Source organism: Lactuca serriola, chromosome 8 (assembly GCF_051521515.1).
Source record: "Lactuca serriola cultivar US96UC23 chromosome 8, Lser_US96UC23_V15, whole genome shotgun sequence".
NCBI lineage: Eukaryota > Viridiplantae > Streptophyta > Magnoliopsida > Asterales > Asteraceae > Lactuca > Lactuca serriola.
In genome coordinates this window covers 31212538-31227862 of record NC_136415.1, presented here as the reverse complement: position 1 = coordinate 31227862, position 15325 = coordinate 31212538, and the positions used below count along the sequence as shown (strand labels likewise).

The following is a 15325-nucleotide window of genomic DNA, read 5'->3' as shown; positions in this document are numbered from 1 at the left end:
GTTTTACAAAATTGGTTTTTTCTTGAAAGTTTTAAAATACCATAAAAAGTTCAGTTTTGCTTTCCAAATAATATAATCTATATGTACAAGCAATGTGTATCATGCAGCATACAACTAAGTGTGACTAAAGTTAACTGAATTTTGCCCTTTTATAGTTCATACGGTTTTAACAATGAATCCTTTGTTTGTTGGCTCAAGAAAACTATCTTTAAAAAGTTTACCTTAATATGAGGCTAAAAACAAACTTTAGAGAGAATTTTGCAGGAAATTTTCTAGGTGAGGATAGGAGGAAGAGATGACGGCAGCTCATGGTGGAGATGAGCTGGCAAGGTCAGTGAGCCAAAGGTTGAGTTTATCGGCATCAAGTAGGAACTGGGCTTCAGCTAGCCTCAGAGACGCTTTCGCTGGAGCACCTGGAGGTGACGCTTTTGAGAAAACTGGAATACAAGATGATGAAGATGAACTCAAATTGGCTGCCATCGAAAGGCTCCCTAACTATGAAGGATCAAAGAAAGAAATGTTGAAGCAAGTTCCTGACAATGGAAGAACCAACATCGCCAATATTGATCATTTGGATGAGAAGCAGCTTATGGAGAGTGTACTAAAAATTGTCGAAGAAGATAATGAGACTTTTCTTCGCCGTCTTCGAGAAAGAACTGATAGGTGAACTATCAATCCATTATCAATATCTCTCTTGAAAACATTTCAAGAATTTGTTAACATCATATCAATTAATTAACCAGGGTTGGGATTGAAACGCCAAAGATTGAAGTTCGTTACAAGAATCTATCGATTGAAGGAGATGTATTCATAGGGTCGAGGGCACTTCCAACTTTGTTCAATGCCACCCTTAATGCCATAGAGGTTTTCCATTTTTATTTTTATTTTAAAAACGTACTCTAATGTTCTATATAGACAGATTAATTGCCAATTGTATATTGAGTTAATTTTCTACTCGTTTTGCTTCTAATATACAGGGATTTCTCCAAGTCATTAGGCTTGTTCCATCCAACAAACAAGTTCTTAAAATATTGCAAGATGTGAGTGGAATCGTTAGACCATCGAGGTACATTTTGAAGTTTTTGAAATAGATTTATAGGAATTATATTCTGAGAAAACTGAATGAAAAAAAAAAGGTTTTCATGTACAGGATGACACTACTTCTTGGACCTCCAAGCTCCGGGAAAACAACCTTTCTGAAGACACTTGCCGGAGTACATGAAAAGGATCTAACATTAAAAGGAGAAGTTACTTACTGTGGACATAAAATGTCCGAGTTCATTCCTCAGAGAACTTGTGCATATATCAGACAACACGATGTCCACCATGGTGAGATGACTGTTAGAGAGACGTTTGATTTTGCTGGACGTTGCCTTGGTGTAGGAACAAGATACGACCTTTTGGCTGAACTTGTGAGACGTGAGAAAATAGCAGGGATTACACCAGACCCTGATATCGATGCTTTCATGAAAGCCACAGCAATGGCTTGTCAAGAATCAAGTGTTGTTACAGACTATGTTCTCAAGGTTTATATATCTAGCTCACAGTTTCAGCTTTTTCGTTCTTTGTCTTCTTCAACTGATTTACAATCGTAGGCCATTTTGAACAGATACTTGGGTTAGATATATGTGCGGATATCATGGTAGGTAATGAGATGCGAAGAGGAATCTCTGGTGGCCAGAAGAAACGTGTCACTACTGGTAATTAGCAAATCATGATTACGTGTGATCTAGATTTTCTCAAAGATTGAAAAAGATTATCTTGTTAATTGATTTTTAATTTACAGGAGAAATGCTAGTAGGACCTGCGAAAGTATTTTTCATGGATGAAATTTCGACTGGTTTGGATAGTTCAACTACTTATCAGATTGTTACGTATATGAAACAAATGGTTCATATCATGGATATGACCATGATTGTCTCGCTTCTGCAGCCTTCACCTGAAACATTCGAGTTATTCGATGACATTATACTCCTTTCAGAAGGTCAAATTGTGTATCAAGGCCCACGTGTATATGTTCTTGAGTTCTTTGAAAATGTGGGATTCAAATGTCCAGAAAGGAAAGGAGTAGCAGATTTTTTACAAGAGGTTACTTCAAGAAAAGATCAAGAACAGTACTGGTTCAAGAAAGATGAACCCTATCGCTTCATCTCTGCACCTGAATTCGCTCATCTATTCAGTCGTTCTTTACTTGGAGAGGCTCTTTCTCATGATCTTGAAAGTAATTACGAGAAAACCAGTGTGCATCCCGCTGCTTTAGTGAAAGAAAAGTATGGTATATCAAATTTCGACCTTCTAAGAGTGAATTTAGCGAGAGAATGGTTGCTAATGAAGCGCAACGCCTTCTTGTACATTTTTAAAACATTTCAGATTACAGTCATGTCGATTTTTGCATTCACTGTGTTCTTTAGAACAACGATGAAAAGTGGTCAGCTTAAAGATGGTGGAAAATATATGGGAGCATTGTTCTTTAGTCTCCTTACTGTGATGTTTAATGGTGCTGCTGAGCTGGCGCTAACTGTTATGAGGCTTCCTGTCTTCTTCAAACAAAGAGATTCTTTGTTTTACCCTGCATGGGCATTCGCCCTCCCTATTTGGCTTTTGAAGATTCCAATATCAGTCGTGGAGTCTTGCATATGGATTCTTATGACATATTACACCATTGGATTTGCTCCTTCAGTTAGCAGGTTTTTTAAACAACTTTTGGCTTATATCTGCGTACACCAAATGGCTTTGTGTCTCTTTCGATTTCTTGCTTCACTTGGGAGAATACAGGTGGTTGCTAGTGCTCTTGGTACCTTTACACTGCTATTAGTTTTTGTATTCGGTGGATTCATCGTAGCAAAAGGTGAGAAGCTAAATCAAATTAGATTAATTATTGGCGATATATATGCATCTTGTTGCTGAATATAAACAAGTTCATATTAATTTCTTACAGATGACATTGAGCCATGGATGATATGGGGCTATTACGCTTCACCCATGATGTATGGACAGAATGCCATCATGCTCAATGAGTTTTTAGACGATAGATGGAACACTGTGAGCTTAACTGAACCTTATTGACGACTGAAGTTATGTTATTTAATTTGCATTGATTTGAATTTGATTTTTGGTTATTAACTATGATACAGCCGAATCCTGACCCACGAATCAATGAACCTACAGTAGGCAAGGTTCTTCTTAGTTCAAGAGGCATGTTCATGAATGATCATATGTTTTGGGTTTGTGTTGGTGCACTCTGTGCGTATTCGCTGATCTTTACTATCTTCTTCATTTTAGCACTCACTTACTTGAATCGTAAGTTCATGTTTTATGTTTTATGTTTTATGTTTTATGTTTTATGTTTTCGGGTTTTCAGTGGAAGTTTTTGATTGATGTAATGTATGCTTGACACAAAACGCAGCTCTTAAAGATTCAAAAACTGTTGTTCCAACTGAAGATGAAGAAATTCAGCTCCCAACATCACCCACAGATCAAGGTTAATTCTTTTTCTCTTTCAAAGATGAAATGAATTGCATTCTCTTTCAGATTGGTTAATATGCTAATGAAATTTTATTTTGAGGTATAGAAATGTCAGGAAGGAAGGCAAATGGGTCTAAAAGGAAAGGAATGGTGCTTCCATTTAAGCCATTGTCACTTGCATTTAATCATGTTAATTATTATGTAGATATGCCTGCAGTAAGTCCGATCCTTTTAACCATTTATATGTAGCGAAGATAAAAATATAAAGATCGCGCGTCATGTTTCTCAGGAAATGAAAACTCAAGGACTTGAGGATGATCATCTACAACTTCTACGAGATGTAAGTGGTGCCTTTAGACCTGGTATTTTGACAGCTTTAGTTGGTGTTAGTGGTGCTGGAAAGACTACTTTGATGGATGTTTTAGCCGGAAGAAAGACTGGTGGCTACATTGAAGGGAATATCAACATTTCCGGTTACCCTAAGAATCAAGCAACATTTGCTCGTGTGAGCGGATATTGTGAACAAAATGATATCCATTCTCCACACGTTACAGTTTATGAATCTCTCGTGTATTCTGCATGGCTACGTCTCCCTCCAGATGTAACTCATGAATCACGACACGTAAGGTTTTCTCCTGATTTTCTTTTTACAATTTGACTATAACTTGTTTTAATTAATAGTTAATAGCCGAACTACTCGTCCATATTTTAGGAATCTTGTTGTATATTTGTTGGAAATATGATAATTCCCATAGTTATCCTTGTACACTTTGTATATATATCGGGTTGTGTTAACGAATAGATCATCACGAATTATCTACTATCAAAGTATGGGAGCCTCTTCCCTAAAAACAACCCATCAATGCAATAATGGTCTTGAATCTAACACCACCTGATTCCATGAATTTTGTGCCTAAAAACAGGGTAACTTTCTATTTCTCCTATCCTTATACACCTCATTCCATAGAAAAAGACAGCACGGTCAAACTTAAATTATGACCCTTACCACCCTTACCCATACTCTGCTTTCCTATGCCTTTCTATTTACCTCTCAATATTGCACCAAGATCTCAAGAAAGTTACATATTTGCATAATATCATCCCCAAAAACATATTTGCTTACTAAACTCCTACTCACATCCTCTATTAAACACAATCGTCCTACTCTAACCTTTCTGGTATTTGGTATCTTATTCTACTCACTCTTCCCTTATGCTATCCACTCTTCTCCTCCCATGTCATTAACAAACTACAACCCCATTCTATTCTTTGTGTTTTCCTTGGTTACCGAAAAATTATCGAGCATACAAATGATATGACCCAAGAACCCATAAATATTTGCTAGATTGTAAATATTTTATATATTAGTTTTAGGCATAGTTAGCCAATGGGCCCGTAAGGTTTCCTTGGTCGAGGATCTTGCCTCTATTATTCATTTCACTAGCTGCTACTTATGATTGGGACCTTCATCAACCGGATGTGAAGAATGCCTTCTTGCATGGTGATTTACATGGGAAGTTTATAGAGAGCAACCAACTAGGTTTGTTGCTTAGGGGAGTATGGCAGAGTATGTAAATTACGTAAATCACACTATATTGTTAAAGCAATCCCCTCGGTCTTGGTTCAGACGATTTAGTGTTGTGGTGACATAGTTTGGCTTACGAAGAAGCTCTTATGATCATTTTGTGTTCTTTGCTTCATCGTCTTCCGGATATATTTTGTTAGTGGTATATGTTAATGACATTGTGATTACTGGGAGTGATGGAATTGGGATCAAGAAGCTGAAAGATTTACTTGCATCTCGGTTTCAAACAAAGGGTCTATGTCCTTTAAAATAATTTTTAGGAATTGAAGTCTCTTGTACTCAAAAAGGGATTTGTTTGTCTTGGCAAAAATATTGTTTGGATATTTTGAAGGATTTCGGGATGATTGGAACAAAATCTTGCAAGTCTCCAATGATTCCAAATATGAAACTGAAAGCAGGCGGAGGAGATCCACCTGAGAACCTAGAGAAATACAAAAGAATTGTAGGAAAATTAAACTACATGACGATTACACGTCCATACATTGCTTTTTCGGTGAGTGTTGTAATTCAGTTTATGTCATCTCCACAAACCTCACAAACCTCTCATTGGGATACAGTTAGTCATATTCTGAAGTACCTAAAGGGTGCTCCTAGTCATGGCAACCTATATCAAAATCACAGTCATCATGTAATATAAGGGTTCATCGATGTCGACTATAATAGGGATCCTTAAAATAGGTTGTCTCCTACAGGCTACTATGTGTTTGTCGAAGGGAATCTAGTTTGACGGAAAGGTAAGAAATAAAATGATGTTTCTCAGTCAAGTGTAGAATCTAAATACCGGGCTATGGCTCAGACTATATGCAAGTTGATATGGGTATGAAATCTGCTAGATGAACTTGTTTTTGCTCAATCGAAACCAATGAGCTTGTATTGTGATAATGAGGCGGCTATCCGTATTGCAAACAATCTCGTGTTTCATGAAAGGACTAAACATATCGAAGGAGACTGCCATTTCACACATGAAAATCTAGAAGATGGGTTCATCTACACTCCTCATGTTCGAACAGGAAGTCAACTAGATGATTTCTTCACCAAAGCTTTACCTGGTTCGCGGATCTCTATTATTTGTAACAAGCTAGGCATGATTAACATCTATGACCTAGCTTGAGGGGAGTGTTAGATTGTAAATATTTTATGTATTAGTTTTAGGCCTAGTTAGCCCATAGGCCCATAGGGTTTCCTTGGTCTAGTGATCCTGCCTCTATATATAGTCTTCTACCACATCCTTGTAAAATATACAATAAATAAGATATTTTCACCCTCAATCTATTCTTGTTTACAATATTCATTTTCTGTCATGTCATCTTTGATGAATACAACTACCCTTTCACCAAAACACAACTTACCAATACTCGATAGTAGATGACCCACATACTCAAACCTCCTTCGCCTTAAAAAAAAATGTCTCATTGTTGTGTACCTCCATTATCGCATCACAACCACCATCATCTCCCCCTTCTAACCCATATTCCTAGATGACTAGCTGCACCATTACATCCTATTCTACCCTACCCTATGGTACGACCCCATATCAGCCGAAAGTAAATTAAGTTGGTGGCTTATAATTCTAGTTGTACCCTCCTCCTATAAGTTGTCTTTTGGGAGTGAGTTCTACACTTAGGCTTATGACATGATACGAGTCTAGTATGTGATGGATTCATATCAATTGCTATTAGGTAGACCCATCTCCATCTTTCGGGGTTTTAACATTTGGAGCAGTGGCCTACGAAGTGGTGGCTTGGACCTGAAAAGAGGGGTGCCAACCGTAACCAACAATGACTCGGAGTGGTAGTTTATGGAGTGATGGTTTGGACCATAAAAGAGGTGCTAACCATGACCAACAAGGACATTGGCTCTTCAAAACATGGGGTGTTGTTACGATCCCACATCGGCCGGAAGTAAATTAAGTCGATGGCTTATAAATCTAGGTATCCCTTCCTCCTACAAGATGGAGTTTAGGAGTGAGTTCTATACTTGGGTTTATGGTATAATACAAGCCTAGTATAGGATGAGTTCGTATCAACCTATATGGCCCTACATAGACCTATCACATGTAGCCAATGTTGGATCTTCAAGACCAGACAACAAATCAATCTTAACCACAATGCCAACCCCCCACATGTTCCTTGTAACCCCATCCTTTTCGTCTTTGGTTCCAATTAGGAAGCAATCGTAGAAGATGAGTTTTGTGCACTTATTAAGAATAAGATTATGGGACTTATATCGTGTCTGATAAATATGAATTTCATATGTTTCATGTGGTTATTTAAGCATAAATTCTAATTTGATTGTTCTTAAAACGACACAAAGCTCTTCGTGTTGCTAATGACACCTAATTATCTTTCTCTCGTGAAATTTTTTGATCCATCAACTCGATGTACAAAAACATTCTTACACTATAATCTTTAGGTTACAATATATATGCAGCAACTACTCGATTTGAAAGACCAAGCTAATTTGCATTATGTTTTTTGCTTTAAAAATCCGACTCAAACATGTGCCATGATCATGGTACTAACAACTCTCTTTTTTATTGCCATCATTATCTCTATCCACACTAGATCAACCACTCTTTATGTATATATGTTTGGGGAAAATAACATAACTTATCTAATCATGTATGTTGACATAACTTATCGAATCATTAGCTCTATCCACAAGAGATCAACTACAATCTTAACTACATCCTTGGAACTCTTATGCCTCTCAGTCTCTCACTTATCTTTAAATTAAGATGAGAATTTTTAATGGCCAATCTAGGTCCAATCGACTATTTTCCCATCATCGCTGTCACCCAACATAATGACAGTCTCTCAATCTCAAAATAAATGCACACAAGACAATATCGAACAAATCTATGTCTGAGTATAAGTCGTCATAGTTTCATGTCGACTCTAAATCAAAACTAAGTGTCATCGTCTAAAAACCAATTGACAACCTTATGATACATTGAAGTCTCATCGCATTATCATAGGTCATTCAACGCCTCTACATTCGATTATTGTGTCTTCTTTGTAGACAACCTCGTCTCACGATCCTCAAAAAGACAACCCAATTTGTCGAAAGGAAGCATCGATGTGGAATATTGAGGAGTTGTTAACATTGTCACTGAACCAAGTTCACTATGAAATCTTGTACTCGAATTACATCCTTGGTAGCCGCCTTAAAAGCCTATTCTGATGACGAGTAGTTATGATGGCTCCTTTCTAATAAGTGACCCATCGTGAGAGGCGAGAGCCACACTTTTCTATTGTGATAATGTTAGCATAAAATATTTCTCCGGCAACCCAGTATTACAACACAAACATGCTGAAATGGACATTCATTTTGTACATAAAAGAATTGCACATAGTCAAGTTAGAGTTCTTCATGTACCATCACTGTAGCAATATGCAGACATCTTCACTAAAAGGCCTCACACACCCAATATATACGATGGGATTTGTATAGTGATAGATCATCAAGAGTTATACACTATCAACACTTTTAGATATATGTTTTAAACCAATTGTGCAGATGTTTGTGGATGAAGTTATGAATTTGATCGAGTTAAATTCTGTAAGGAATTCGCTAGTCGGGCTTCCAGGTGTAAATGGTCTCTCGACTGAACAAAGAAAGAGACTCACAATAGCCGTTGAGTTGGTTGCTAATCCTTGCATTATCTTCATGGACGAGCCCACATCAGGGCTCGATGCAAGGGCTGCAGCCATTGTCATGCGAACAGTCAGGAACACGGTTGATACGGGTAGAACAGTTGTTTGCACGATTCACCAACCAAGCATCGACATTTTTGAAGCGTTTGATGAGGTAAATTAAACAGTAAATGTTGCCATTACTTTAACTTTCTATTAATTAATTAAAACTTTGCTAAAATTAATTTTGATAAATATGTTGCAGCTTTTGTTGATGAAAAGAGGGGGTCAGGTTATTTACGCTGGACCTCTCGGACACCATTCTGACCTACTAATCGAATACTTCCAAGTGAGTGTATTGTACCTTTTAACAACTGCAACACCTCAAAAAACCTCCATCTTCTTATCTTTCTTTGCACCTTCATCCTCCTATATATTTTTCAGTCAATTCCAGGGGTTACCGAGATAAAAGATGGTCAAAATCCAGCGACATGGATGCTTGATGTCAGTTCTTCCATGGTTGAAGCTCATCTTGGTATTGATTTTGCAACAACCTATGCTAATTCAGAACTGTATAGGTATGTATTTGATCCAAATCTATATCTTCAACCCTACTTTTTCATGTTTTAGATCAAATTAAACCTCAACTAATCTGTTAAACAGGAGGAACCAGGAGCTCATAAAGGAGCTGAGCACACCAGCACCAGGATCCCGAGACCTCCATTTTAAGACAAAGTACTCACAATCGTTTTTCACACAATACAAAGCCTGTTTTTGGAAACAACGTTTGTCTTACTGGAGGCATCCACAATACAATGTTGTTCGGTTCTTGATGACAACGATAATCGGGATTATTTTTGGGATAATCTTCTGGAACAAAGGCCAACAAACGTAAGGATTAAACATCAAGAATTTAAAGTTCTTTTTTTTTGTACACATATCATCTGGATGATGATGGATTTTAACTTTTAATTAATTTTCATGACAGGAGTCGGCAACAAGATCTGATGAACATGTTGGGAGCAATGTATGCTGCTGTCATGTTTCTTGGAGGAACCAATACTTCTTCTGTACAAGCTGTAGTATCCATTGAAAGAACCGTTTTCTATCGTGAAAAAGCTGCAGGGATGTATTCACCACTCCCATATGCATTTGCTCAGGTAATAACAACAATTAGAGTTAAAGTTGTTTTGATTGATTTTAAATTTAACTATCTCTTTAATTATAACATTTCAGGTTGCAATCGAGGTGATTTATGTTTGCATTCAAACGTTCATTTACAGTCTTCTATTTTTCTTGATGATTGGATTCGCATGGTCAGCTAGAAAGTTCTTCTGGTTCTACTTCTTTGTGTGTATGTGCTTCACTTACTTCACATTATACGGGATGATGCTTGTAGCCCTCACTCCAAACTACCACATTGCTGCTATTACCATGTCCTTCTTCCTCAGTTTCTGGAACTTGTTCTCTGGCTTCCTAATCCCTAGAACAGTAAGTCGACACTAACTTATTACAAGTTAAAACCCTAAATTTGTGAAGAAAAATGTGACAAATGAAGGAATTTTAATTAATTTGCAGCAAATTCCGATATGGTGGAGGTGGTATTACTGGGGTTCTCCAGTGGCTTGGACATTGTATGGGCTTATTACATCTCAAGTTGGTGAAAATGAGAACCTTGTTGAAGTTCCTGGAGCTGATTCCATGTCTGTGAAGGTGTTCATCAAGAGTTTCTTGGGATATGATTATGATTTTCTTCCTTATGTTGCAATGGCTCATGTTCTCTGGGTTGTTCTCTTCTTTATTGTCTTTGCTTGTGGAATCAAATTTCTTAATTTTCAAAAACGATAGATATGAAAGAGTGTCCCTTTGCAAAATATGTGTACCGGATTTTGTTAGTATTAATAGAGGTTTTTGTATCTTTGTTTTTTTCTTTTATTTGTTTCTTAAATTTAATATAGAGAAAAAAAGCTAACAATCCCACAAACCAAAATGCCCTAAACATACAACTTATCATATGTTTATTTTGGTGAAACATAGAAAAGTTAAGATTAAAACCATTTTTATAATATGAAAACAAAGTTCTTAGATCAAAAAGTTAGGATTATACAATCTCTTTGAAGTGAAAGCCAATACCAATAAACAAAAGTATAATAAGCTCTAAAAACAGTTTCGTTTGATCTTTTTTACTCAGCTTTCACAGGAGCATCAGCAATGTCCTTAATTTCCTTCTTGCTCTTAATGGAACATTTCCTTTTTGTATCAAAATCAACTTTATCCAAATCTTCAGCAATACCCATGTACCCAAACACTACTCTCTCACCCTCTTTATCTCCATTATTCCCATTTTCACCCTCTCCATCTTTGCTTTTCCCTTTTCCAGAAGTAATTTGTTCAAGATATTTCCTTCCATGTTTATTCTTCACAAAATATTCATGAATCTTTTCTGCTTCTTGTAGCCCAGAAAACGTACCCAAAAACTTCACCAACATTATGCTGCAATTTGCATATTTCCCAAGTCTAACTTTCCCTCCACTCAAACCTTTACCTGGATAACAAAAAGTTGACCAAAAAAAATGATAAAAACTGTTTAAAAAGATAAGAAATTTCAAAACTTTACCTCTCAGAAACTGTCCGAGTTCTTCAATGGATGTGGGTCCCACTCCGTTGGCATTTGAATCGTTGTTCAAGATTGATATGTTATGAACTATGACAAGTGGAGGCCAGATTATAAGATCTTCTTTTTGGGCCAAAGATTCATTAGAGGAGAGAGGTTCTGGAAACCATCTAAGGGTTTCTTGAGGTAAAGAACCATTCCAGCCTAACATATAACAAATCGCCTTGTGAAGTGCTAAATGTTGTGCTCTTAATCCAACTTTTCGTGACATGAAAGCATGCATTGCTAACCTTTGTGTGTCCATAAACTCTTTTGAAAGACTGAAACAAAGTTGGAAAAAAAAAAAAAAAAAAAAATTGGAAAGTGAGATTGAGTACATAGAAACTCATCATTTCAACCATATTATATAATATGAAAGAAATAAAACGTTTTTTAGTCTCTGCAAACTCCACCAAATGCCATTTATGATTTTTGAGCTAATAATAACACAGAGTCACAGACCTTCTGCCACAAACGATGCAGAATAAGCTACCTCCTCTCCCCTGCTCCATGTATCTCCTTCTCACACTTGAGTTTTCATTCAATTTTTTTGTGAAAGATAAGAAGAAATCATGTACAAGTTGTTTGAATTCTTGAGAGTCTTCACGTGGTTCTGATTTTGCAACATTTGACCAATCTTCATACTGATTGATTTCACCAGAGTACATGTCATTGTCATTGTCATTGTCAATGTCAATTTCACTTCTTCTTGGTAGATTCTTCCATTTGGAAAGAACATGCTTTTTGTTTTGATGGTGTGAATTTGAATTAGAATTAGAATTATAACCACCAGATCTTGAATACCCTTTTGCATATTTATCTTCAAATTTATACGATTTCATAGGATGATGATGATGATCATGCATGAGTTCTTCTGTTTCATCATAAATCCTGTCTACCCTTCTACTGAATCCATGGTCATGGATATGGTCCCTTCTTTTACTATAATGTGAACCTCTGGTTTCTTGATCTATCCATTCCTCATCTATCCACTCCTCATCACTAAAATCTTGATCGTGTCTTCTAGAAGTAATTGGAATCCTATTTTCTTCATCATCCACTATGTATTTCCTCTTCATAAACCTACTTGATGAGTCATATGGAGAAAGGTCATGTCTCTCTTCCATCCTATGTGTTCTTTCAGTAGGTCTAATCCTTTCCATTTCATATAAGAATCTTGGTGAATCTCTTCTTCTTTCCTTATGAGATTCTATACCTACATCATGTTTATAATCATAATCTAATCTCACACGTTCTATTTCATGATCTTGTGGCATACCCATGTATGGAATTTCCTCTTCTCTAGATATTTTCCTCCCAATACGCGTGTGAACACTATCTGGATCAAGATACTTTGTATGTTCTCTTTTTTCAATGTTATGTGTAGCTGGTGGCTTCTCCAAAGAAAGATAGTCCAATGAAGTTCTACTCCTGTGAGAAAAATCAGATGCTTCTGCTCGATGTGTAACATGTTCCAACATATTTGGTTTCAAGATCTCCCTATCCCTGTAGTCCACTCTCTCACGCATATCCATCTTTTCATACATGTCATCAGATGGATATAAGTAGTCATCTCTTTCTTGTATTCGTGGTTGAAGATGCAAAGAATCAAGATGTCTGGTTCTTGGAGGACTAAATGTGTCATGATGGTATTGACCTGTATCCTCATTGTAGTCCAGATACGGGTCTCTTCCATGGTCCAAATGCTGCCTTTGTTCATACCTGGAGGGAGACAAAGGGTGTGAATGTGATGTATTTGAAGAGCTCAATGGATGGTTGTCTCTTGATAAAGGTATGTCATTTCGATAACCTAAATGATCAATTCTTGACTTTTGTGGAGATGTTCTTGTATAATCCTTCATGTGAGATGCACCCATTGACTCCTTAGACCTAGATGCTGGCAAATTTGAGTAAGTGGGATCCCTCAGAAGAACCATATGTTTATCCCCATCATCCCCATATTGCTTCATAGATGTGTATTTATCGAATGAAAATGAGCCTCGGGTATCTGAGTACCGAAATCTTTCTTTATCAGGGTGTTCTAAACCAATGTTCAGTGATGATGATGAGATATCTTTACTGCTTTCAGGTCTGGAGGTGGGTCCCATTCCCACTTCTCGGGTTGATCTGTAGAGTCCTGTAAATGCTGATTTCCCACTCACCATTTCACCCATCCCACTGTCTATCCTCCTACCTTCAAATTTGTCGTCTGTTATAGCTGTTCTGGAAGAACCCCGGCCATAACTGAACTCGTTCCTGGTAGGAGAATCAACATCACCATGTTTCATGTCCATATGATCGAAGAACTCATATCTTGATTGTCGTTCACCAGTAGATAAGTCTCTATCAACAACCCAATCGTCGTTGTAGAAAGGGCGTACTCTTTTGGCCTCTAGAATAGGAGGTGACCTAGATCGAATTCTTCTACTACCATCGTCCACAAGCCTTCTTCTCTCCATGGAATCACCCCTATGACGAGTTAACACCCGATCGGAGTAAGAAGGATGTTCCATTCTCCGAGGGCTCCAACTCCTCTTCGAGTGAGGCGACCTCATTAAGTAACCATCTGGAACGTGATCAGTGTTGCGACGGCCGCGTCCATAAGAAGATTCGGAAGCATAATCTTCGTGTCTTCGAGATTGCATACCTTCGTCTCAGAAAAACCCCAAATGTCTAACCCTTAAATTCCTAATTTCCACTAATCAACTATATGATCTATGAAATGTTTTGTTTACTGCTGATTGTAAACGAGTACATAAACAAAGATTCCAAAAAATTCAGTCGGGAACAAACTAAAATCAAAAGTTCTAACACATCTAAATGACTAAACAACACACTGACATAAATCTATCTAATTCAAACCTTTTGTGAGTTGATTCTGAGCATCCATAGTTGTATTAAGCATGTGATGTTCATATCGTGTAGCAATCTCATCCATTCTCCGATCGATTGGTGTCTTGCAGAGAACTACACCCGCAAATCGTATGTGATCGTGTGGGACTGGGGGTATCAATGGAAGAAGCCGAGAAGTTTGAGTAACTGGCCAGTGGGCTTTGGGATATGGTTAGATGAGATTATTAGAATAGGATCGTTGGATCTAATAATGGGCCGGATAACTTCTCATAACCCCAAACCGTTTATTCATTCCATGAAATATATTTTCTTTTAAATTTGGTTCATATGATCTGTAGATATTTATGGTTATAGTCATTGCAATCTTAAAATTATAAATTTTTATTTTTTCGGTAGGTTTTGTTGTAGTTTTAGTCCTTCGAGGTAAATAGATAATTATCATAATATTTATTCGTTAACACACCCTACTAGTAGCGGCCTTGGAGTGTGCGGGTTGTGCACTCGCATGGAGCCTCTGATTTTTAAAGGCTTCCAAAATTATGGATAAAACTATAGTTATAGTGTTGATATTTTTGTAAAATATATTTTTATGTATTATCATAAAAGAAAATTATCTCCGACAGGTATATACATAATATAAAATTTGGTTGCAATTTTTAAGTTAATTTGATTATAAAAGAAAACGAATGAAAATAAATAAATAAAACTCAAAAATTGTATCATGAATTCTAAAATTTATCTAAGGAATGTATGTGCCATTGGATTGCCGGTATTACTGGTTTCTTGTCCGAAACTACCAATTTGTTATTTTGAACCTTAATATCTTCTGAGGCAAATGCGTACTGATGATGCAATAAAAAGTATGGGACACTTATTGAGTTTTTTAAAGACTACCGAGAGAATGTGTTTGAGAAGACTTTGAATTGTGCCAGAGATATAGTTTCTGATTTGAGAATTGAACAAGTGTTTCTTGAGAAAAATAATAAAAGAATAATATTTAATAAAAGACATTTTGATGAGAGTTACATTAGGCCGTCAGAACTGATACATGAGCTTTCACCTCAAGAATCATTTAGGATTCAGTATTTTGTGTACATAGGCGATCAAGTATTTTGTGTACATAGGTGATCAATG

General features: G+C 36.8%; 2 protein-coding genes across 2 annotated transcripts; one reads left to right on the top strand and one right to left on the bottom strand.

Annotated features, from left to right (window-relative positions):
* Nucleotides 1–295: 295 nt before the first annotated feature.
* Nucleotides 296–10603, top strand: LOC145071372 (pleiotropic drug resistance protein 2-like). The gene is made up of 18 exons (XM_079018272.1): nucleotides 296–663; nucleotides 744–864; nucleotides 978–1066; nucleotides 1151–1526; nucleotides 1610–1700; nucleotides 1787–2848; nucleotides 2939–3042; nucleotides 3135–3300; nucleotides 3407–3481; nucleotides 3581–3681; nucleotides 3755–4087; nucleotides 8570–8860; nucleotides 8951–9034; nucleotides 9130–9263; nucleotides 9349–9576; nucleotides 9674–9845; nucleotides 9922–10176; nucleotides 10264–10603. Exons 1-18 carry the CDS (start codon nucleotides 296–298, stop codon nucleotides 10531–10533), a joined length of 4320 nt encoding a protein of 1439 aa, XP_078874398.1. The 3' UTR covers nucleotides 10534–10603.
* A 124-nt stretch (nucleotides 10604–10727) lies between these two features.
* Nucleotides 10728–14377, bottom strand: LOC145065866 (uncharacterized). The gene is made up of 3 exons (XM_079012968.1): nucleotides 11801–14377; nucleotides 11303–11619; nucleotides 10728–11230 (listed from the first exon to the last, which is right to left on the bottom strand). Exons 1-3 carry the CDS (start codon nucleotides 13981–13983, stop codon nucleotides 10869–10871), a joined length of 2862 nt encoding a protein of 953 aa, XP_078869094.1. The 5' UTR covers nucleotides 13984–14377; the 3' UTR covers nucleotides 10728–10868.
* Between the last annotated feature and the right edge of the window lie 948 nt (nucleotides 14378–15325).